General features: G+C 37.9%; 1 protein-coding gene across 1 annotated transcript in view; it reads right to left on the bottom strand.

Annotated features, from left to right (window-relative positions):
- The window catches only part of OSBPL10 (oxysterol binding protein like 10), a 105,162-nt gene that overhangs the window by 21,563 nt on the left and 56,984 nt on the right, over positions 1-26,615 (bottom strand). The window contains exons 5-6 of the mRNA XM_004939425.5: positions 24,846-25,056; positions 15,933-16,087 (exon numbers count right to left, since the gene is read on the bottom strand). Coding sequence (XP_004939482.1) covers positions 15,933-16,087; positions 24,846-25,056 — 366 coding nt within the window. The remainder of the gene's footprint in view (positions 1-15,932; positions 16,088-24,845; positions 25,057-26,615) is intronic.

Genomic DNA, 26,615 nt, shown 5'->3' on the forward strand with positions numbered 1-26,615 from the left:
ATACATGTTAGGTAACTAGTTGCAAAAGAATATCTATTTGGCGAGATCCAAGTACAATTAAAAGACACTCTGCAACCACTTTATTTAAGGCAGTAGAACACGTAGCTTACATAAAACAAGATCTGGTGAGCTGTAACCTCGACAGCTTAGAGCTTTTCAAAGGAACAAAACCACACTTTCCCCTTCCCGCTCCCTCAGAAAATAAAAGGACGGAACAATAATCCCTTTCCTCCCAAAGCACACAGCAGCTGATGCCTTACTGACAAATTCAATCAACATAAACCCGACAACCCCACACAAAATTATCAGCCAGGGGAGACATAAAACACCGAAGCCCGGCTCTGTTGTCGATGCGACGTTTCATTTGGAGGGGCTGTGGAAAAAGCAGAACTTACAGCAGGCGCTTCCACAGGAGCTTTGCCTTTGATCCAGCTTGACCTCATTGAGAGCACTGAGCTACTGGGTAAGCACTGCTTCTTCGTTACTGCCATGAACCAAGCTCGCGGCAAACAAGCTCCAGCAGGAATTAATAGTGCTGGGGAAAAGCAAGGGAACCTCCCTCCTCACTCCCACCCCCTCTTCCTTTTTTTTTTTTTTTTTTTTTTGACTATCCAACGAGTTTGAGTGTGTGTGCCGGACGTCAATCTGCTCCGTGCATTGCAAGTCATGTGACATTGGGATCAGTGGGCTTAACTGAAAGCAGCTCCCACGGGGAAAACACTGCTGCTGTTTCCCAAAGGACATCCCAGTGGGCTGCCCTCCAGGTTTGGGCTGGGGCGGTAGATGAGGGAGGGAGAGAGAAAGCACTTGCAAGTAACAGCCAGCATCAGAACATAAAAAAAGCTACACATCAACCCGTTAGAAGACGAATAACATATAATTTTCTTTTGCTCCTGAAGACTGCACACTCAGCCAGGGACAGAAACACTTCTTCCTTGCCCGCTAAAACAGGTGTTAAGTTTTCCATGCTTTTCAAAGTGCTGCGAGCAAAATGCCACCTGCCCCCCATTGCTCCTGGACAAAATGAACATGGTGGGTGGGAGTAGCTCTAGAATCAACATAGGTATCCAGGGCAATAGTTTTTGCATCGTTTCAAATGAAAGACTTCCTGCTCCTTAGGGAGGATATTAAGTACAATGTAATACTGGGATCAAGCATCTTTAATGACCATTCTGCAATAAGGACTGTATTTTTCATTATCTTAACTATTTTAGTAGCACACATAAGCACACCAAAAATCCTCTACTCCTTCTTCCACTACTAGAGTTTTCAGCGCAACAGTGATCTTCAGTGCATGCAGAAAGTCATCACTTCTCTGTAGCTTTCCTCACTTTCCAAGAAAATCAGAACACAGCAGTCTACTACTTATGTCATCAGACCCAAATAGCCACCCTCAGTAGCAACATCCTGTATGTTTTCTTTTCTTCCCATTTGCTGTCCCACGTAATTAATGAATTACCTTTTAAGTGAGTAGAAAAACAGACTTTTCTTTTAAGAAATGCAAACTTTCTTTAAAACAAATCAACAAACAAAAGATCTACCATGTAAGTACAATGCACGGTGTGTGGACAGACAGCCACAAAATACAACGCTATAAATGCCACAAAATACAAAAGATAATGCATCTTCAAAATGTCATTAAAGTACCACCAAGTTTTTATTTCTTTGAACAGAAAACAGTATACAGTTTAGTACAAACCTATACGTAAGCATGCAGTAAAATGTAAGGGATTACACTGACCGATCATCCCTTAATGGCAGCTTTTCTGAATTATTAGACAGGCACGTAAATGATTTTTCCCCATTACATATAATTGCATAGCTGAGCTAGGAAAGTGGTGATCTGCTTCATTCCTGAGTGGTTGGGGCACAAAATAAAAGCTTTGGAGATGTGCGGCTCAGCCTGGGAATGAACAGCAGAGCGAGATGGATGCTGAACCTGAGAATCAGACAGAACCACTCACAAACAACACCAAGAAGGCACTTCTATTTACCATCAGTGTATGTTTCCAGCACTGTATGTTTCCAACACTGGTCTGAACTACCAAGATTTTTCAGAAAACAACACAATTTCCAGAAAGCCCTTTGAAGCTTACTACTTTAGACTTTAAAAGCAGAAAACACACTCTGGAAGAGATCTATTTTAAACAAGTAACTTCATTAGAACTGGAATTTACGAAGGTCATCTGCTAGGAGAAGAAACTCATGTTCAAGTCGAAAGCCTTGGGAAAGAAGAAAGAAATTGTTTCTGAGAGAAACATTGCATTTAAAAACATTCTTCTGGAAAAAGACATTTCTACAAACTTGGGACAGAATCAAAGAATTTGAAATTACGTTTCTGTCAAAGGGCAAAACTCCTTCTGTTCTCCCAAAGACTGCTCCACATATCTCAATTTTTCAAACTGTAACTGTTTACAGTAAATTAATTTTAGATAATTAGTTCTGTTACAAGGTTCAGGGTTCAGTTTCCAACATGCTCACAAGTCATATCATGTAACAGTACTGTCAAACATGGCACAGATCTTGCCTATTTGGAGGAAGGGAGCGTAGAAAAAGGAATATACAGAATCACTGCATCAATTATTAGGTTAGAAGAGATCTCTCCAGATCACCTGGTCCAAACCCATCTGCTCAAACAGGATTGACTACAGCCAGTTGATCGCAACTGTGTCCTAACTGGATCTTAAGATCTCTAAGGAGGGAGACTCCATAATATCTCTGGGCAACCTGTGCAACTGCATTTGATGATCCTCACCAGTGTTAAGCAGAGGGAAAGGAGCACTTCCCTCGACCTGCTGGCAGCACTCGTCCTAATGCAGCCCAGGAGGCTGTTGGCTGTTTTTGTCATAAGGTTACACTGTTGGTGCGTCATCAACAGCTGTCTACCAGGACTCCTGGGACTGTTTCAGTGCAGAGGCTTATCTGCAGATAGCTCCAGATGCATTATTTTGCACTTCCCTGTGTTGAACTTCAAGACATTCCTTTCTATGCTGCCTGTGACAGTCTGCTTCAACAGCAGCACAGCCCTCTAGTTTATCAGCCAACCCCTTCCAGTATCATCTCTAAACTTGCTGAAGGGGCACTCTGCCCTCACCATCCAGGTCATTATTGACAATGTGGAACAGCACTAGCCCCAACACTGACCCTTAGGTACATCACTAGTGTACTAGCCTCCAACTGGACTTTGTGCCACTGATCACAACCCCCTGGGACTGGCCATTCAGCCACCTTTGATCTACTTCACTTACCTAATCCGTTACCCATCTGTCTGTGAAGATCTTATGGAAGACAGGGTCAAAAACCTATGTTGAAACTAAACAACATACACAGCTTTATCCACATGCACCAAGCCAGTCACCTTGTAGAGGGCTTTCATGCCAGTTAAGCAGGTAAGCTTGTAAACATATGCTGACTACTGGTCACCTTTCTGTCCTTTGAATGTTCAGAAAAGATCTCCAGGGTTAGGTATTCAACAACCTTTCCAGGCACTGAGGTGAGGCTGACCACCTGCAGTTCCCCAGATGTTTTTTCTTGCCCTATTCAAAGATAGGAAGGGACATGTGCTTTCTTCCAGTCTTCATGAACCTCTTCCAATCACCATGACTTTTCAAAGATAACAGAGAGCAGCCTTGCAATTACAATGGCCAAGTACCTTCACGCTCATAGTCTGTGGAGCCCCACAGACTCATGCACATCCAGTTTAAGAGTTCCCTAATCTGGTCCTCCATGAGCAAAGGTATATCTTTCTTATTCAGTATCTTCTCGGAGGTCTGGCATTCCCAAAGGCCAATCTTAGAGCAAAGACTGAGGCAAAGAAGGCAAGGCATAACTCAGCCTTTCTTCCATCATTGCAATAAGTACTCCAAGCAGAGACCACGTGTATCCTGACATGGACACAATGATGACTTGTACAGGTCTCATAAGGCAATTCTACACGTAACTGGACAAAAGAATTTTAAGAATTTTTATCAAGATATGGAGAAGTTTTATGTTTACAAGATGACCTCTAGTCAGGTTCAAGACAATGAATCACAAAAGCTTAAAACACCTGGATAAGACAACAATTTCATAATATTCCAATTGAAGTAGTCATTAAATCTTCCTATATTAAAAAAAAATGGCAAATGATACTACAGAGTAACAGAGTCTGAAATACTTTCATATTGAGAGAAAGGTGGAATAAATTAGTTGCAAGACTTGTTCAGAACCCACATTAAACAGAATTAGCATTCTCAGACTAGTCAAAGATCGACATATTTTCCGTAGAGTCATCTGATTACAATTAGTCCTACTACTGTGCATAAAAGTCAAAGGCTTCATTTTAATTTTCAGATTCCCTCCATAATGATAGAGGCTTGCAAATATCATTTACATTTTTACTTGTGTAACCTGAGAGCTCGCAAACAGGTTTTCTGTGGGTGTAAGATTAAATATAACTCCGTGTAAGGCCAGAGAATTTTAGCATATTTACACTAACGTGACAAATTGACTCCATACAATTTTCACCACACTGAATTCCCAAATTAGAATTCTCTTTGTACAGTAGATACATTAACAACACCCCGAAAGTGGGTGTTGTTATATAATTAGGCGCTGGCTTCTTTCAGGACTTGTCACTATGTTAGAATTGGCAAAACTACACAAACCTGCATGGGTCACTTGTCTTTCTCCAGCAGGTACACTTTTGAAATATTTAATTGCATTTGCTATCAGTTGTGGTGTGCACCTGCCAGAACAATGTGTGAGCTTACTGCTCCCCATCCATTATTGGAAGTGATCTGAATCTCAGATAAAGCTTTTACCAGCAAGTTGTACGTATTGAACTATTATATATACAGACTAGTTTATTAGCATGCTATGAAAGGAGTAATTCTCATACAAAATGTTGAACTGAAAATAAATTAAATAAGATTTCAGTTCAGACACTAACCTAAATCTTGAAAGAAAACACACATTTACTTTAAACCCATGATAAAGACAGAAATCACCACCATCACCTATGCACTTCTCTAACTTACACTGTGTTGCCATTTACAGATTAACACTTTTTAACCAACATGTTCTTGTCTTTTTTTTTTTTTAAATATACCCTGGAAGATTCTAATCTCTCTTTAAACAAGCTTTTCTCCTACTCAAGAGCACTCCAAATAAAACAAAAGAGAAAATACTTTTCTCAGCACTTACCATCACACTATTAAACAATGTAAGCACATTGTGGAGGAGGAGAAATAAGAGGGTTGGAAAAGCAGTGTTAGAGTGAATTCAATTTATTCACTGCTTGAGCCCTGGCCTCCATCTTAATGAAGCCTTAAGTTTTGCTCCTGGTAATGCCTTTGACTGATTATTGCAAAGAAAGAGTAGATTAAGGATGAAACTTCAAATACACCAACATCCTACATTCCGATGGCAACTCTGGCACCTGGATACCAACGTTCCAGTGACTTTCAAAGAGATATAAGGGTCCCCATTTGCCAAGCATTTTATTTATTTATTTACTTACTTATTTAAAATACAGCTTAAGAAGCCTACATACAAACCAGAGCTTAAATGGGGAAGTTAGAAAGCAAAACTTAATATAGCCCATACACCTCAATTTTGCCCCAAAAAAGGTCCCTTAAAAGCAACAAAAGCAGGTGGCATAGCTGATTTCTTTCCTTTATTCAGAATATTTCATAAAGCTGTTACCTCTACTACCTCTGTTACCAGCTTTTGATTTAATTGCTAGGAAAAATTTTCCAGAGTATTAATATGCAAAATGTCTGCCACCTCAATGAGAGGAAAAAAAACACATTTTTTCTAGAATTCAACTACTATAGCTTAGAATTAGTACTGAAGAAATATAACTTCTTAAATAGAGATGTAAATACTAGAGGATGAGAATCAAATGAGAAAGATTTTAGAACTAAAAAGTGTGCACACCGTAACTTAACAGTATAGCAAGCAAAAAAGTCCTTTTTGCTTTGACACAGTCATCTACATACAGATCCAATCAGCAAGACTGATTCTCTTTCTTCCAAATTGCATGAAGGAAAAAGTAGAAAACAAGTGGGTTTTGTACTTACCTTAAATTATGTGTAACAAGAAAAAATATCTAGATAGGTAAGTAATTGCTGCATCTGGGTTTGGGATACAGTGTCATCACTGACAGCTAAATACGTAATATTTACATCAGGAAAGGAAGCCTATAAAGTGCCTAGAAATTAATTTCTTAGCAAAGCTGTTGTTTCAGTTTGGTAATTCAGATCTCCAGAGGAAGAAAAAAATTCTTCAAAGCTGAACCATCAATGATAAAACATCTCAATTTCTTGTATGGATAATTTACATGTATTTTGTGGGTTACTGTGTTTTGCTTTTTGTTAGAATATGCTACATACTTGGATGTCCATAAGATTTATCCAGCAAGGGACAAGTGCAAGGATCAGAGATCGCCAAGGTGAACCACGTTTCCATTACACAAGATTTTAGATACAACATGTAATTGCAGTCATTTATGGAACAAAGTAATATCTTGCTCGTTTTATGAGATGCTTCACTATGAAGGAAGTATGCAAAGTCCATTTTGTAGAGATTATCTCAATATTAACCACTTTGTAAATGCAGACAAGCTGATACACAGATGGTGCAAGCAAAGAAAATAATTACAAAACTAGCTCCTTAGGTTACAAATGGGTCCGCAGTCTTCCTTCCCAATAAAACCAATCTGACAAGCATCTTGAGGTAAGAACGTTACCTGGATCATCATTATTTTGAGAGTTCCACTAACATGTTTTGTTTCCCTCCCCTGCCCCCAGGTATCTCCAGGAACAGAGGTCTTTTTACACATAAATAAGCTCAGAAAGCTTCCCTTTCCTACACTGCTTAATTGTTCCAACTCTTATTTGTGACCATATTTGGCAGTGAATATAACAGTATAGTAGTGAAGAGGACCAGATAGCATAAGAGATTTAAGAATGAAAATCTCTGATGTGTCGAAAGAACAAAATGAACGTAACATGAAACATGGGGCATCTTTCTAAGCCTTCCAATAAAAATACTGCAAACAAACTAAGGAAATGATTATCTTTTAAGATTAAAGTAGTAGTCAGAGAACAAATACCCTTTTAAATGCAGATATCCTTACTTGGATTACTCATTGTTACAGGGTTACTGTAACCCTGTCAAGCACCAAATCAGGTTTGACAACTCCCCCCCACCCCCCCACTATGAACATATTTTCTTCATGAGAAAATTCTTCTTTGGTTATCTTAATTTTCATAAACCCAAAGTAGTCAGTACAGAAAATCAGCTGAAAAGCAGCTCACTCCTAAACACAGACTTGAAAGAAAAAGATTAAGTATCAGCACCAGTCCACACATCTTGTGAATATCTATCATGAAGCAAGCACAACTGAACTATGACACTGTTGAATGTGAATCCTAAAGCACCAGAGGACTTTGCAATATTGCATAAATTCAGTATGAACAGGGAATAAATATTTTTCATCACTTTTATCAGAAAGGGTGAAAAGAAACAGCAACTAGAAGAACATACTAAAAAGAAAATGCTCAAAGAGAAAAGCCCCACAGACTTGTCCTAAATTGAGGCAAAAAAAAAAAAGAATCTTGAAGTCTAATATAAATCACAATAGTGAATTTCATACTAACCTAAAAATACATGAAAAACAATACAGCATCACATATCTAATGCCATACAGACACTAGCAAAGAAAAACTTCCTGTAAGATAATCAGTTTTGTTTTGAGAATTAAATTTTTAGAAGCAAGATGGCTTTAAACACAGCATCTGACAACTCAAAATAAGTTCTTTACCATTTACAAGCTTGTAAACTCCAATGTTTGGAAGCCTGTAAAGACTCCCAGCAGCAGCCAGGCAAAACTTTAGAGATTGTGAAAGATCTGAAAGCCACGTGCCTGTGACTCTTCATGGGCTAAAGACAAAAAGCTGCACAGAAGCAAACATGGATGAAAGCGTAGCAGAAAGTTTTACCCTCTTGATTTCCTCCTGTATTAAAAGGTATCCTCACTAGACTGAAATCCTTGCGTAGAAACTTGATGAACTTGGAGCACCTTGTCTCTTGCACCCACAAAGTAGGGAAAGACTTTTTGGTAAGGGACTCTGCAGGCAAAGTTAGTCATCCACCATCCCATATAGCACACTGGTAAGGAAAGCCATCACACTCAAATGAACTTCTGCTCATATTGATAGAATACCAACTTCAGCGTTCTTCTTCGACCAAAGAAATACTATGGAAGAAAAGTTACTCTTTCAGTCTCCAGAGCAAGCAATCACTAGTCAAAAAAAATACAGGTCCAATATTTGATAGCTGGAAATCACTCTCTTTACAGCTTAAGGGATATATGCAATATCTTTAAAAAAAAAAAAGCCAAAGGAAGATTTGTATTTTTTTTCTGGTATGTTTTCACGAGACATTTATAAACTTAGAAAATGAAGGGAGGTCCAAAGATAGAGCAGGACTCTTCTCGGAGGTGTACAGCAACAGGGTAAGAGGCAGACAAGCTGATGCATGGGAAATCCCATTTACGTACTGAAAAGAAAAGGTTATCATGAGACTGGTCAAATGCTGCAACATGTTGTGCAGTGAGGCTGTGGCACCTCTGTCACTGGAGGGTTTCAAGACTTGGCAAGGTATAACCCAGAGCTCAGCATCAAGCAGTGTTGAACTGCTTGAACTGCAAGATCACTGCGGGTCCCTTCCCACCTGAAGTACTCTTTGATTCCACAAGGGTTCCACTTGCAAATCCAAGTAACAGAAAAGTTAAAAAATAATGAAGGAAATCAGTCAGCCCTCTGTCATTCTCCTCTCTTGCACAATGCTTTGTACACCAGCTAAGCAAATTTATGGCAGAAATACGTCATCATGTTAGCCAATAGCTAATAAAATGCCATCTACATACGCAGAGTGGGCACAAGAAGATGGACAACCATAAATTTAACATCTACGATCACGGTCCGACAACATTACTCCATACATATATCCGCTTCTTGCAGTGCTACTACTTCCATGCAGTATCACATGCCATGTTTTTTTTATCAAAGGAAAGAAATAGTAAGGATGCTAACACAAGCAATGTTAATCCTTCCAAGGCAGCAAACTCATTAAACCGCCCTGATTCCTCCTTTCTCCCTCAAATTGTTTGTCCCATCCACCACATACATTCTCACTGCTGCCACCCATAGGCACAAAAGAGGAGGGGAAAAAAAAAAGAAGACAGGCTTGAGTCTTTCAAAACATCCTCACAGGAGAACGTCAATCCATATACGAAATAATCTGAGCCTAGAAAACTACCACCTTTTATATGGCTACATTCTTGAGGCCAGTGGAACGCTATTGGAAAAGCTTCAAAGATCTGTTCTCAGTCTCATGAGTCAGTTGGTTCATCCTCGACCACAATGAAATGTGCGTGGCCTCTGCCAGTCTGCACTGTAAGGTAAAAGAATCCTGACTCCTTCACCTTCTTCTGCCAACTCCTCAGCTGAGGTAAAGTTTTAGTCTTAAGCACTTTCATCCCACCTGTTTCCACATGCAGAGCTTTTCAAATAAAGAACAACTAAAATTCATCATCACAGGTGGAAAATGCTCTTTCTAGCAAGACAAGATGGAACAGCTGAGGTCAGTTTAGAAGACACTTAACAAGATAAAGCATATCCAAACTGAGACAAATACATACTGTGAAAAAAAGTTCAGTCCACCTCAGTGAAGTCTAAGTAAGCTACTGATAGCCTTAATGAAATGGATAAGCTTACTAATGGACAGTGTGGCCAAATCTGAATACTAGAAAAGCGAAAACAACAGCACAAAGTGACTCAGCGCACAACAAATCAGTTACAGCATAATCCTGAAATAAAATTGATATCAGCTTTGGAACTAGTTTTGCAAGGGGGCACAGGTTTTATAATTAACAGAATAAGCAATCTATTTTAACTTTATTTTTAAGTCTTCGTGCAAGTGAATCTGATTTTATAATGATGAATCTTCATTGAAATTCACTATTAATTATGAAATGCCAAATAATCAGAACCTCATGTTTATTCAAATCAAATATAAATGTTGTTTTAAAGCTTCTTTTCTTATTTTAAGTAGAATACTACTCTTGAGTATATTTTACAGATATTAGATAGAATATATGTATTTGGGGCCTTCAGCTGACTAAACACAGTGGCTTTAGCATAAGATCCATTTGCATCTGTTATTTACATAAAAAGATTTACTAGATTCTTTGCTGATACAGTAATTACTTCCGAAGGTTATCGAAAAACTAAAATCAAGATTAGTTAGACTATGACTAAGTCATTTGCTGTCAGCGCTACTGTAGCAGACCTATGTCATACAACTCTACTTTTAGCATAGTTGTATATTTACCCCTTAAGTATACCTTTCCCTGGAAGTTTTCAATCGATTATCTCAAGAGTTCATTTTTTAGATGGCCTGATAGAGAATAGATTAACTGGTACCGTCTTTGCCTAGAGGTTGAATTTATCTATCCAATCATTACAGTCCATTTACTGTGCTCTTCAGCCCAGAAGTACTTAATCACACAGAAAGCAGAACGCAGGGCACATTTAGCATTTCTGTAATGTCAGCGCTAAACAGTGAAAAGGGACTCTGTAGTACCACTAATATTACTTTCCCACACTCATCTGTTTTCTTTCCATTGCCGCACTTGTAGATAGCACCGCATGTTCACTGCTAAGCTGACCTCCCATCACTGATCACAAACACTTACATCAAGTACAAAAAGGAAATAGGAAACATTAGGAAAAATTGATACCACGAAATAATTCAGAGTCTTGGGCAAAACTGCCTCAAGACAGACATGCACAGAAAAGGTAATACCAAATCAGAAAATATTTCCTTTATCTAGTTTTGCTTCTGAAACAACAGAAACACTTAAAAATTATTTCTTATCAACTCTAAATCATCCTGTAATGGCTCTAAAAGAGAAAGGACTCCACAAAGGATGAACTATCATCGTATTAGGATCCATATCAAAGATAAAAAGCAACTTCATCCTAAAAGACAAAATCTCCTGAACAGAGTGGACAAAAACGTATCTTTAAGAACTAAGAAAACAATTCTGTGTCTCCTACAAATACTGCAGTTCCCTCTTGCATTTGAAAACATCAAGGTTCAGATCATCCAGGGGACAGAAATATCCTTAATGATCAGGACTTGACTACACTTGCAATCACTACCACAATGAAAACCTGGTTTAACAGCTAGATAATCAGAGCTAAGCCTCAATCCTACAGTGCTGAAACTTCAATCCTATTAAAAAGATACTTCAGTATGGAACATGTGTACAGTTTCTCATGCACGTAAGCAGGGAAAGCTAGGGACAGGGAAGCACAGGGACAGCACAGATGCCAAATCCCCAGGACAGTAAGAATCAGCTGGCATGGCAAGTTAAGGAATTAAAAAAAAATCATCACAAGAGCAGAGCTAAACTGTAGATGTAGATACAGCGTATTACAACATAATAGTTCTTAATCAAACTATTAGATCTGAAGAAAATTTGTACTTCCCTCAGGTCTCCCCTAAGAACCGCCGTTTGTATTTGGCTACCAGGGGAAACACTTGGCCTGCAGTCCCGTTCTTGTTGTTCTAAGAGGGATTTCTGACATCCAAAATTACAATTATTTGAACTGGAAGAGCAGCACACACATGGAACTGATTCACAGCTTTATTCCACTTAGGCACAAACTTTATTACAACAAAATTTATTGTTAAACTCAATATTTTGAAATTAATCAATTTCAGAACTTCAAGAAAGGAAATTCCAAGTTGTAAACAGTTATGGGAAGGAAGCAGGTCACTGTTTGTTGCAGACTGTACAGAGATCAAGTTCACATCACAGCTCTGAAGGGTGTACAAAGGCATATTTGTCCTCTTCTGCTTTAAGGGGAAAACTCTAAAATACCTTATAACTTATACCAAAAACTCCGGGCAGGTTCATTAGGGGTTGCAAAGAAGTATTTGAAGTCATCTCACATCAGATGTAGAATAGCTCTGTTCAGATCAGCCCTTAGCTCCGATGAAAACAATATGAAAAAGCTATCTGGCATTTCACTATCAGTGCTTACTTCTTCCAGTTGATATGACAGGCTTTAACCTAATGCTGTTTTATAACACAAACCTGGAAGGAAATTCTCATCTAGGAAGAAAAAATCAGTAATAACAACAACAGTAACAACAAAGGAGATGATAAAATAAGCAAGTAAATACATGTGGAAATCAGTTCTGCTACAAGATCGTTTCCTTTCTGAGCTACTTCAAGAAGTATCTCAAAGGACATCCCCCTGCACTTGGAAACAAGAAACATTTTAAATAACAAAAGCAAGTAAACAGCAACAGATTGTTTAAAAATAAGGCTCTCTAGCTGCTACATTGTTTTACCAAAGGAGAAACTAACCTGAAATCTTAATTGGGCAGCAAAGCAAAAAGAAATGCTTTTTTCCCTGTAGTTATATGCGGCATCAAAGCCCAACTCCACAACTTACTACACTCCTCAAGAATACTTAGGTATTAAAACTGCATGAGATGAATCTTGCCCATGCTTTCTTTGTAAACATTAAAAAAGAGAGAAAAAGTCGCATACGTGTTAATGACATTTCTTACTGCACTGCAACAAAGAGTCTACCCACTATGATAAGAATTAACATAGCTATCACTAAACGCATTTAGTAACTTGGCCATGTAGCCAGGGAACTGCTGCCAGTTTGTAGCCTTCTATATTGGGAACAATTCCTCAGCAATCTCCTCCCAGCAAAACAAACATCTCTATTTCTTCTTAAAAAGCACTGTTAATCCACGTACCTAAAATGATCTTTTCTTTATAAATAACATCCTAGAACATAAGCAGCCAAGTCAGTTGCTCCTCAAGGGCAGCAATTTAATGGCATTTTCTATTTCAGACTACAGGTCAATTCACCATTTATTTAGTTGGTACACCTAATACATTATGCTGAATGCCAGCCAAAAAGCTCTCTCCCATTCCTTTGGGGCACAGCTTCTGACTAAGAGACAAAGGAGATACTATCAAAACAAAAGAATTCTTTCATAAAAATCCAGGCATGGCCAAAAAAGAAACCAAGATTAACTTGATAGCACTGAAAGAGGAAACAGCACTCTCTTCTCAGAACTTCTTTAAAATTAAGGATCACTTCTTGTGGCACTTCTGAAAACTAGCCCAACTTACACACTACCAACTTCTTCAGAGATGAGGATCAGACAGGGCTCAATTTGTTGCTTTTTTTTCCTTGGTGTGAAGGTTTGGGTTTTTTGTTTGTTTTAATTTTTCAAGAAAGTCATTGACATAAACGAACATCATTTGAATGACACTTGTAGATTCCTCTTTTTTTTCCTCCCACACCTAAGAGCAACTGCCAGATAGACAAGGAGAAGTCACGGTCTTCCACATCGCGAGTTTCTTAACAATGACACCAAGATGGATTATCTCATTCTCTACTGATGTCACCACAATTACTAACAAGGAACTAACATCTGCACTAAGAAATAAGTGGAGCGTGATGACTTGCAGTTGTTTTTATATATAATCTCACTTCCTAAGTAATCAGCTGAGTCACTGCTTCTTATACCTTTGAATGTGAACTGGCTACTCAGTGTCACTCCCTCTTGCCTCAGACACACAGCAGGCCAGAGTACATTTGAAAGTGAGTATTAAGCAGCCTTTTATAGCTTGGGAAACAAAAATACATAATTTTTTAAAAGTCAGATATCATCTTCTGGGTAACTGCGGATAGCATCCTTAGTGGGCTAACAGTTACGTGGCTTAAACTATTTTTCTTTTCTACAAAGCCAGTTCTCCAGCCCTCCTTTCTATAGTCACAGCAACAGGAAGCTTTGCCTCCTATTTGACACTTTGCTCAGCTTACACAATTGGGCAGAAAACTTGCAGCTCTCTCTGAGAGCATCTGTTCCAGTAAAGAATCTGACCACAGCAACCAAGAGATGCATAACCTCTATAACAGGCCATGACAGCTTGCCAGATCTGAAGTTGAACATGAGAACAACAACAACAAAATCCAGCTTCAGTGTGCTTCAGCCTTCCAAGAACACACCGATATCATGATCAAAATTGAAAATCTATCAGCCACTTTTGAAAGACAATTTCAATTTGTGGGCCAACAGTATCAATCTTGGACAACTTGAACCACAAAGACTCTGTGAAAGGGATATAGCTTTGAAACGAGCTTCCAGGTATGAGTCCTGATTCAGGTCCTTTTTTGGGGCAAAACAGAATTTCTGCTTCAGAAACTGTACTACCCTAATGAAAATTAGATGCACAAGTAAAGATGCTTCTTGTTGCTTCAATCTACTGAATTCCTACTGCTGATTGTGCCAAAGCCAACATCCTGAGCTTTCTGTAACCTAAATCTTTTTTTTCCCCTCCTTTTTTTTTTTTTAAGTGCTAGTGCCCCCAGGGGATGCAAATGCAGGCTGCTGATTTCAGGAAGATGGTCCACAAACCACCAAGTCTTCTGTACTGAAACTAGCGTTATGCTCCCTTGCTAATATCCATCTCTGGAAGGGTATTCCGTCCTCCACAAATTATGAGCTCCCATATGCAAAACTCAGTATCCCACATCAGCGAGAGAAAGAGAAGAGCTGAGTTTTTGAAAAAAATAGTTGTAATTCAAAACAAATCATAAATGGCTCAATTCAACTGCAAAAACAATGCTCTTTAAAAATAATAATAAAAAGATAGTACAGAAAGCTCTCAAAAGAATATTCCTAAGAAAATGCTGTAAGAATTGCAGTTGGCTCATCTAAAAAAGGAATTATACAACCTCCTAGTGAAAAGTAAATATAATTCATTTAAACATTGAGATCATTGGATATCGTAAAATAGCAGAACTTGAAATTGCTTTTTAAGAACAGAAGTGGAAAAGAACCGAAGTAACAAAGAACGGAAGGAGAACCAAAGTAACAAATAAATATTTAAAAAAATCTATTTTGGTTTAGCCCAGGAATTTTTAAACAACTCAAGATACTACAAAGACCTGGAAAAAACAAGCAGCTTTATTGATCTCCCCAGCCATTACAAAGTTTGTTAAAGGCAATATATTTTAATTTAAGCAATTCCAATTGCCAAAGAGCATTCACTTGTAGTAAAGGGTTTCTTCAGCTCTCAAAAACGTCTTTCCAGTTCTCCAGGTCTTGTGTGCTCCAGGTGCCCAACAATCTGTGAAGTCTCAGTGTGAAGTGTTTTCCTGGTGGGCAGCACTGGTATCCAAAGTAGACAGCAGAAGCTGGAGAAGTTTGACATGGTGAGAGAGTTTCAGTGCACCAGATGCCTGATACGCAGCTATGAGCCTCCTCAAAGAGTCGATGCTTCAGAACTGCCCTTTACCAAGTAAATGCCACAAAAGCACAAATCAACAGGCTGGTGCAGATGACGTGAACAAGTTTGCCTACAATCACTTAACATGAAAGCGGGCCAGAAAGCAATGCACAACTTTGAACTCAGAGAAGCTGTACCCAGAGACATTCAAGAGCAATTAGCAGCATAGAAAAACGGGTAGCAAGCAAACCTTGTGGTCCTAATGTCTCCTGTCTCAAAGCAGAATAAAAACCAAACAGCTTATTCTGTCATCAAAGATAGATACATATACTGACAGACCACTAATGGGTTTTACAACTAGGACATTATACGCTTTCTACGGTACACTGTCTCTCAGTGTCACAGAGAAGCAAAAGCACAGAGCAATACATAAACATTCTGTTCTAATTTTCAGAGTGCATTTTTGCATAAAATGCCATTTTAACAATTATTTCATACAGAACGATAAAGATAAAAAGTACAGTAAGTACTTCATAGAAGCACCCACTACTGTACATCTTTGCATCTAATCAATGTCAAGTCTCAAATACAACAGAAGTGGTCTGCTTACCTCAGTACCTGGCTGTAGTGTCTGCCCATCTTGGGCTGCAGATGGAACTATGGCCCATGTGATGTTGGCACTAGCAGATGATAAGGAGCTGAGGGCACCATTTTTCAGTTGCTCTGAGGAATGTGACTTGGGCCCAGGCCATCCCAGGATACCATCTGAAGCAGAAAGCAGGTTATCGACTTACAAGAGGCAGATGACTGATTTTTCCACTCCTCTCATCATTCTACTCATATTAATGAACTGCTACTTGTTCCCTGTCCCCATGCACAGCTTTACTTCAGTAATAAATCAATGAAGGAAGATTTTACGGTTTTATTCCTACTGCCAGATAGAATTATACATAAATTATTATACATCATCATACATAAAGATTATTCAATCTGGCACACCTTTGTAATTAAGCAAGCATTCTCTATCCAGTATTTTAATAGTTAGGAAGTTATTCAACATTATTGTACCTAACACAGCGCAGGTGCTTGCCACATCTTTTAAACATAGATCAGTACCAGAAGAAAGATAATGAACCATCTAGCATTTGCATCAGGCCCCAGATCCAGGACTAGCTCAGGTAACATGCTGACCACCTCCCCATTTACTCTGCCTGAAACCAGAGTTCTAAGCTTAACAGCTGTATTTCATTTCTGCCAGAACTTGCTCCAAAACTCTCCCTAGATTAAGTGCTAAAATGCTTTCCTTGTACCAAGAGGACAGTTTAGAGGAGTTCTCATTAGAAAGATGCACATTATATATGAATCAAACAGAATTAGACACCAAGACAACTCCTACTTCTGGAGGCACCTAATTTCCAGGACAAGCCAGTATCAAGCAATGCTAAGACAGAAAAAAAAACAATCAACTAAGAAGGCTGCAATGTCCTTCCTCCCTCACTGCTCTAAAACAGAGTATCACCATTCATATCTGTAGCCCTCACCACAGTGCTTAAATTTCAGCTATTAATTACATGCTGCTATAAAATGGAGAGATATGGATAAGAAAACTGTGGTTTTTCTGTCATTACCATAATACGTGCATGAAAATACAATTAGTGTCACCAGGAGGATCTCTTTCTCTCATCACTGCCAACATTTTAAGATGATCTTAAAGAACAAAAAGTACATTAAAGAACATGCTATTTGTTTTCTCTGTATCACTGGTGGTTAACAGAGGTTGCTTCCTAATTAAGATAAATAGCTTGATCTGGTGAGATAATCTGTGTACTATTATATTAACTTAATTTTTGTATAGTTTAAAATGGATCCGAAGTCCTGTAGCTGAAACCTTACTCAATTCTGAAGATATAACAATTACAGAACATTCCTCTCAGCTGAAATGGTACCAAGTTATGATAGTATGACAAAACCTCAGGTCTACTTGCTCAGCAGGATTTTGTAGTACCACCTTTTGAAGAAAGCATAAGCAAATGATTTGTAAAATGTGTAAAATGATTTTCAAAGGTCAGAGAAACTAGCAGGGAAAAATAAAAACATTAGAAAACAAAACACGTACTTTGCACAACTCAGATTTCCCACTGACAAAGGAAGAATATCTCTGGGGCTCTAATATCAGGCCTCTGCTTTTATGTGCTGCAAAGACTTCTGGATTTCAGTAATTCTGAGTACAATGCCAGCAGATATTCTCAAGATCAAGCAGAGTTACGTGAATATGTGAGGAAAAAACAGTCTTTTTGTTTGACTTGCCCTACATCTTAGTCCAACATACTACAAAGTCAACATCTGCTCCCATTTCAAAAACTGAATTCAATCTACACAGTATTGGTATACATGGCAAGGAATGAAGAGCTCAGGGACTGCAGTCATAGTAGCACTCTCACTCTGTTAGGAAGAAAGGACAGTTCCAGATCCCGCCAAATAAGCAAATGAATATTCAGAGGATAATCTGAAGATTTTTCTGGCAAATCCAAAATGGACTCTGCATGGGAGGAAGGAAGGAAGCATACCTCCAACATTTAAGGATAAAACTAGAAAACCTATAAAAACTGTATCTGAAGTCAGAAAGCTTCACATAAACTGTTAGCTCCTTGGAGGGAATGCATAAGGCTACAAATTGATAAACAATTTTTTTTTATTATTTTTACTCTTTTTTATGTTAATTAATACAGATTTCATATACAAAAACCACATCAAGAAGTTAAAGTAAACTTGCTTCATTTCAACAGAGTTTTATAGAGCACAGCTATCCTTCTCATTCTTCATTACTTTGTAATGTTGTAACTGATCTATTTTTCTGTTTCTCCCTGTCAAAGCAGCTGAATATTGAATTATTACTGTTATTTTCCCATTACAGAGAAACTAAAAAAAAATTGGACTGTTCTTTATGCAACTCTTTGAAAATAAGTCATCCACTCATTTCCTTGGGCTATCAATTTTCTCTCTTCACACACAATCTATTTTGCCTTTGCTGTGAAGAATTACTCCTTTTAACTAACATTTTTTAAAAAGCTCATTTCTGTAAATAGCCATAAGAAAACACCATTTGAATAAACACCTTGCTTCAGGGGAAAATTGCAAGCGTGAACATTTACTTAACCATCACTTATTTTTTAAAACACTGGATCAGTTTTCAGTACAAACACACCTAGTAAAAAAGATTATTTTAGTCTTCATCTTTGTCTGCACATTTTAAACTCTATCACAGAAATAGCACCTATTAGTAGTATGCCAACATGTTTTTCCATCTGTGCCAAGAGCAGTGATACTCCTTCATAAAACAATGCATCTTGTCAGCTTAGTCAACTTTTTAATCAGATCTTAACCACACATTACAAGAGGATGCTAAGAGTTAAGGTCCAAAGGATAAATCACATCTAACAACATCACATTTAATATGCAAATCTACACTGACACATCAGTATTCTTGGGTCATTCAAAGGGAGTTGCCATATACCTTATAGAACGTTACTTCCCAGACAAATGAAGGGTATGAAGAAAGAATCACTAGAAATAGTCCTAAAATCAAGCATAAGAATACAATCTCTACATACAGAAAGATAGAGGACACAAAAAGCACTACACTAATTAAAGCAAAACATCTACTACTAGAGTAAACAATGCAGAAATTAGATCAGACTTATTAAATATGATATTTGTATAATCAACTAGATCTCTTCCACTTGTATGGCATTGGGTATGTGGTTCCAAAAGAGAAAGCCAACTCTAAGCCAAATTACTCTGGTAGTTCAGTGCGTATGTACATACAGTATGACAGCTTTCATGGAAAGTACCCAAAAACGACACCAATTTCTACTGCAACTAACAGGCAGCAGGTAAATTCCAACAAAACAGAAGAACACTTCTAGATAAGCTAAGTGCAGCACCCAGGCACAGCCTGATCGTCTTTCCCTTTAGGAATGCTGCAGTTCAGAACAATCATCCATTTCAGGTGGCACAATACAGAGTATTCTACAGAAGTGTTCTCTGGATAAACACGTTATCCCTCAGGAGTTGCACACAGCAGGAGGTTCTAACAAAAGAAGAGGTTTGGAGATTTTTCAGTTAAGCACTATCATTATTTCCTTTTTTTTTTTATTCCTGTGTACCTTCAAACTATGTTTCTGTATTATAATTGATGTATGAAATATGCCTAGCACCTACATCAATTCTATAACAAAAGAAACTTGAAGTTCTCTGCTCTTGGCTTATAGACAAAAAAAAAACCATCATTTTCCCTTAGCACAATCATAAACAAACAACTATTGATAAAACTCTTACAATACATTGTAACTACACTATAATAAATATTCCCTTAAGAATTCTACAGTAGCTCTCAAGGAGAGACCAAAATTGGTCCCTGCTGGGCTGCAACTAGAAAACAACGTTATCTTCCAAAGCAAGGAGAGCATGTAAGGAATAATGTATTAGCATATAGATGGAAGAGCAAATTGTTTCGGTTAGTCCCAGCAGAAGCAAGTCTAGCACTGATACATTTAAAGGAGACATAGGAGACATGACTGACTGTGGAATTTAGCTAAGTTACACAGGTAATATTTTTTTCTCACCTGTCTTCTTTCCTCATTCTTTCCTGCACCTTCAGGCACTGGGAGGGTGGGAGGCAGGGAGGGAGGGTTGGGGGATAGCAGGTGTTAAGCAAGAAGGAAGATTCCCCTGCTTGCTCATTTTTCTCGCCTCTTGACATATCAGCTAAAGGAGAATCCATGGCTGTCATTTCTCACCAAGTTGAAAGCATCTGGATTTTGTTTTTCCTAGCCACTTATTTTCTCAAAAGGAGAATTTGATGAAACAAAGTACGTTCTCTGTCCCCCCCCTCCGAACTCCAGAATTACCTTCAGTCTATTTGTTGTACGGGATCCAAAATAAGCAGCATTTGCACATCCAACTGAACTCCAGAAAACAGACAGCAAAGATGGGTTTGGGTTTTGGCTTTTATTTTTAGAAAAGAAAACAAAAATAACTCCTCAAAAAAGAATAAGAAAATACAAAACATCGCATTTTCTGTTCAGAAAGGTAGGCAAGTGAGACTTAAAAATATATAAAGGAGTTCCTGTCTGGTAGATGCTTTATTCAGTAAATGAACATGTGATGCAAGATAGTTTAAAATAAGGGATATATCTGTACACACTGCTGATGACTGCAAGGCAGGATTCCAACTACAATAATATTAAAATAAAGAACTGGTCTACAGCACAACATAAGGTGATGAATTAGCTTTAAAACAAATACTCAAATTTGCTGCGTTCTTAGTTTGGGATAGAAGAAAGGACATTAACCACAGCAGTCAGAGATACTCTTCTTCCAAAGGCTACACATTCGGAAAGAAGTAACACCAAAGATTTTTAGGTTTTAAATAGAGATAAGTTTCTTCTCTGTAGTTTTATTTTGAAAGCCATCTGTTTCCTCTTGCTTGCTAAATAAACTCAATCTTGTCATATGGCACTTAATGCTGAGTAGTACACACTACTCTGCTAGGTGACATCCTGGAACAATTTTTGGCTCTAAGCTTGTTCAGTGGCACCCATCTGAGACAACCTGCCTGACAAGCTTTTGAGGTTAACGGTTACCATGAGCACAGCAGTAAGAGGAACATATGCGACTGGGCGACGAGGACAAACCATTTTCAGCTGTTGCTCATTTTGGGCATTCAAGCTGACTTACGGGGGTGGTCATGCAACCAACAAGGTGTCACTGATCCCTGGTGGTGACTATTCCTGCTTTATAAGCTGTTTGCTAGGATTTCACTCTTTCTATCACTATCTTCCCCATCATCCCCACATTCCTTAGCTGCTTAAAACTTGTAATAAGTCAACTGGATAGCATTTGGCTTCTTTTACTGCCTTAGTCTTCCTCCAGATATAGGTATATCTATCCATCAATATAGATACATATATATATATGTATATATATGTATATGCATGTCAAACTATCTCCTACAATAACTGGAGCTAGATAGCATTTAAGAAAATCTTTGAAATGTTTCTCCTCCCTACAAAGAGAACAGAATCCCAAAACTCAATAAAACATGTAGGTATAGATGGAATCACTCATTCTGTATGTAATCAACACTTTCAGCTAATGGCATATTTTTCCAGCACATTTTTCAGTGAAAGAGAAAAATTACAAAGAACTTAGCCAGTGATCAATGCACATATACCTTTAATAAAGGCAGCTAGGTATGTTTTGTCTCAAAAGTAGAAACAGACAGAACTTTTGTTTCACTGACTGTTCCTGTTGATGCATTTCCAAAAATCAAGCACTCAACAAAAAGAGAATCACAAAAACCTTTTCTTGAATCTTTAAGACTAATACATGTGTTGACTACCCTTCAAAGAAAGATTGAAGATTTCAGTTTAATCTTCAAAACCGTCTGTAGACTTGAGTTACGTGACTGACAACTTGTGAGAAACATTAAAACGAAGAGCAGAAAATCATATTTTCCTTAGACTATTCCATGCCAAACAATATCATAAGATACTCAAAGTCAAGACTTACACACTTTTAGATTTTGGATACAATTTTATTGCACTGACTGCTAAAATGCTTTCCTTCTACTCACACTACTGGAAAACAAAACAATAAATACATTACATTAAAAAAGGAGATTCTTTTAAAGAGCAACAGCCCACAAATCTGTTTAAAATACCTACTACTAAATAACTATCTTCGTGATTGTAGTTCCTGAGTATTATGTCAGAAACTCAGCTACCTTAAGTCCTTACTGTAGAAGCATTAAGATTGTAAGGCCTACAAAGCACAGAGGAAAAGTTAACAATCCTTATGTAACTGGCCATAACAATTTAAAGAACAGAAGGAAAGTTGTTCAGAAAATAGATATGTATTACTCTTCAGGCAATTCTCCTTCTTTAGAACATAATAGTGAGAGGTTCTGATGCTGAAGTAATCTTAAGGATAAGTTAAACTCAACAAAGCTAAGTCACCGCTTATCTCTCACACTCTACATGAGCAATGCTGCTCTGCTTTGCTGAAATACTTTCACGAACTGTAGGCTAGAGATAAGCACGTTATCAAATACCTATCTCTCACGCATCTATACAAAAGCCTGGAGATACTAGCCCAGGATACCCACTGCCTTCTCAATGAAATTATTCAACATTATCTTGGACCTCATGTAGCAGATAATCAGACAGCATCTGAGTGGAAGAATTTGGCAATATATTACATAGGGCCATCCCATCACATAGGAAAGGTATTTTAGACTTCCTATCAGAGGAACCTGAGGCTTTTAAAATAAGAAGTGATTTTCACCTGGCAGCATCAAGAGGTGACAACAAAGGTTACTCTTTGGTTGCTCCTCCTGGATATGCAATTAAAAAAAAATCGCCAGGAGGACACAATCAAAAAGAAAGATATTATCTCTCGGAATTAAAGTTTCCTAGAGGATTACTTAAAGGCACTGGTCTGATTAGGTATGAGTTTATGCAGCTTTGATGACTCAAACTCCACCGACTCAGCAGAAACGTTAAGTCTATCAAAGTACGTCTGAAAAAGATTAAGTGTAGGAATATCAGTAATCAAGACTTTCAGGCCAGGTTCTTTAAGGCAACTGTGTTGCATAAGTCCTGGGGAAAAGAAAAGGGAACAAATATAATAATTTTGCAGACTTTTGGTTAACGAGAATAGACTAAACATTTCAGCAGCTTTTAGTTCCCTCCTCTCCCCCCTTCTTCCTTCTCTCTAAATTACACACCAAGTGGTAAGTACACCTACACACTGAAGGATTAACTGTTTGCGTTCAGGTTCTCACAGTTACGCTGAAGATGCTGGTATGAACAAGTGCTACAAAATACCTGAAAGAATTGTCGTACAATTTAAAGTCTGAGGAGAAACAAACAACCGCATTTATTAGATTTCATTAAGTATTTCATAATAGTGACTTCCAGAATTTTTTCTAGAGGAGGGATTTAAAAAAATATATTAAAGGAATTCAACAGCCATTATTGTGCATATACCTGCAAAAATCATTACTAAGTCAAAATAGACACAATTTTAAAAGAACATTACTTGGACACAAATTCAAGAGCACGTACAATTCATCTATCTCTGACAGTTCACTTAGGTCACATGAACATGGAGAACAACATCCAGTTTGAAACTGGAAACCGACTTTTCTTTGAAGGATGCTTTTCATCTTTGATACAACCCATGCTGTTTTGAAATAGCATTACATCAAAGAATCTATTAAATGCCCTCTATCATCACTATGTAGATGTGCACAAATTTTCTAAATTGAAAGCAAAATGTAGAAAATAAAATGTGTTGTTGTTCCCCCATGTTCCCCTATGAAACATATCAGAAACTGGACTAGGGAAAGTCATAATATTTCATAGTATAGGCATAACAGTTTTTAATCCCTTTTTTCCTTCACCAAGAACCATTTTTATGTCGTTTCCCTACTTCTCAGCTGATCCTCTCATATTTCTACTTTCCCCACAGGGGAACGCTATAGAAGGCTTGGCTTCTTAACCAGTTGTCTCAGCAGCTCTGAAGGCATATTTGCCCAGTAGCAAACCTACTGTGAAAGTAAGGATGTTTCGCCTTTTGGTCTTGTATCTTCTTTTTTAAGGGCCTGCTTGAAGTTGGATCTTGTTATTGTTTCACCTACAGAAAACACACAGAGCCCCCATATCCAGAATTCTGCTGTTGCTCTTCCTCTTATATCAACTCCTGCTCCTGCACTTAAGCTAGACAGCGCAATAAGAAAGCAAGTACCCTTTCAGAAAGATCTAACTTCTTATTATAATGGACAGAGTTCTAGAACTGTGTGAACTGGAAAAAAACTACATGGGGATTGAGAGCTTCATGCCTACATAGCTAAATTCAGCATCAAACTGTTTGACATTTTAGGCTTATAAAAATTTGCCAAATAGATATCCATAGTTAAATAGCAGCAAGAAGATCTCTTCCTAGAATTAAATAAAACCACTGACTGGAATCAATCTGCTTGACCAGAATGTTTCCACATAGGAAAACCAGTAATTTGATTTTTTCAGAAAACAACTGCATTTTTATCAAACAAATCTGTATTGTGATTTCACCCTCTACAAGAAAAAAAAAAAAACAAGCAGGTTCTGCACTGTCATTAAGAATACAGGCTTATGTACCTGTTCTCCAGGCCATCTTTTTTGGTTTTTGTTATTATCCCTTCTCTGCCTTTCCATCTTCAGAATCTGACTTCCCTGGGAAGACTCAGGATAACATCCTTTCCTCCCCTCTTCTGTTTCCAACTGATTTTGTAGCTATTTGGTTTTTTTGATTAACAGAAAAATCCTTATGCCTCATGTTACAGAAGCTCATAAGTTGCTCCATCCAACTTGCTTCTTTAAGGGATGGTACATTTCGCCTGCTTCAGTACCACAATAAAAAAAAACAACCATCACCACCTAAGACACTTAAAAGAATACCTAAGAGAGATTATGCTCACCTGAGGACAGTGTCCTGTTATGGTTCTGGCCCACTTGATGCATGCTTTGCTGTAACAGAGTCAGGCATTCTCCAAGGCAGCTCAGGGTGGCAGCAGAGGTAGCTTTTAAAAGCAGCAAGTCCTGATCCAAGGCAGAAAGGGGACCAGAACTTGGGAGAGCTTCAATGGCTTGTACGAGATTCTTCTGTTGTCCCTCAACTTGGCTCATCATCTGTAAAGGTGCAAAAACATCTGATGTCACAGGAAATTTCACTGCATAGCTGTCAAATTCCTACAGCTCGATACGATGACTAAATGTAAAGAGCTGCCTCAAATGAATGTTAACGTTATGATCCAAACAAACCATACATTTACTTACAAAAACACAGGGCTTGAGACTACCACAAGCCTATCAAACCATCAAGACTACAATAGAGAAAATAGTCACTTAAAATAGTTCACTACAGATTAAATAATGGCTCACACTGTCTGGAAGTCTTCATAAGGAAATAAATGAAATTTCTATCTCCTTCTCCATTACTAATTTAGACTTACATTTTCTTTCCTTGGTATATGATCTGAAACACCCAAGGAAGACACACTATCCATCTTCTTCCTTTCCTACATAAAACATCTAATCACAGTTTAAGAACAGGTATTTTTCACTTCTCATGCTTCAGTAAGGAACTGCTCTTAAAAAAAATAGTGACTTGGAAGTTTATAAGCATTACCATAGGATGCAACTTAGAATACTTATTTACTGTCATATGAATACCAGCTGTCAGGGAGAAAGTTAATCTGTTTCTAGATTTGAACAAACCAGAAGAAGATAAAATGCATGCTAGTAGTGCAGATAAAAAACATTATTGAAGTAGGCTGTTCTTAAATAAACTGGCAAGTTTCCAAAGTCATTCCTATAGTCAAAAGAAAGAGCTTATTAAAAATTCTATTTTTACAGTTTGTAGCAAACTGTACATGCACACTGACAGGCCTCTTTATTTCACTTACCTTTCCTTCAAGGAAGAAGCCACCTTCATGTATCACACTGCATCTGGCAGTGTCTTTGAAATAATCATACCCATGCCTATAATCATACCCACTTGGTCCAAAACTCAAATTAACTCTGGATTTTTTTTCTTCAGTGCACTGAGATACTTTCAGCCTATGCCTAAAGAGACAGAGTTTATACACCTCACCTCAGACGGTTAACTTTAGTTAAGCCACTGCAATATTTCTTTAGTGATGCAGCATCACACTTCTTCCGTTCTTCACCCCTTGGAAATATACAGCAGAAAGACTATATACTACCAGACAGACAACTCAGTTAACACGAACTGAGCTGTTTAGTATCCCTTTCTCCTGCAGGTGCAAGACTTACCAATATAAACCCAAGATTCAATTACCTGTGGAAGTCCATATTGATTAATGGCTGCCAGGTGTTGAATTGTCTTCCCCCTCCTAAAAAATTTCACGTTCAATTCTTTCTACTTTCAGTACAACTGCAAGTTTATGATCCTAAAAGGTGGACAGTAGAAATAACCTACCCATCCTCTGCCAGACTGATACAAGAGAAAAGTCCTTTTATAAAGCATGCGGCATCTTAAAAACAGCTTCCTTAAAAATAAAGGATAATTGTGTGCCAGTCATTCTTCCCAACAGGAGATGAATGCATTTATTCTATTCATCTCTATGCATTCCTATAGGAGGATTTTTTAAACTAAACATGATGTTTATTCCACAAAAGTCTCCTTATTACATCCCCCTTCCCTCCCTTCTCAGAGAGTCTATTTT

Source organism: Gallus gallus, chromosome 2 (assembly GCF_016699485.2).
Source record: "Gallus gallus isolate bGalGal1 chromosome 2, bGalGal1.mat.broiler.GRCg7b, whole genome shotgun sequence".
Classification (NCBI taxonomy): domain Eukaryota; kingdom Metazoa; phylum Chordata; class Aves; order Galliformes; family Phasianidae; genus Gallus; species Gallus gallus.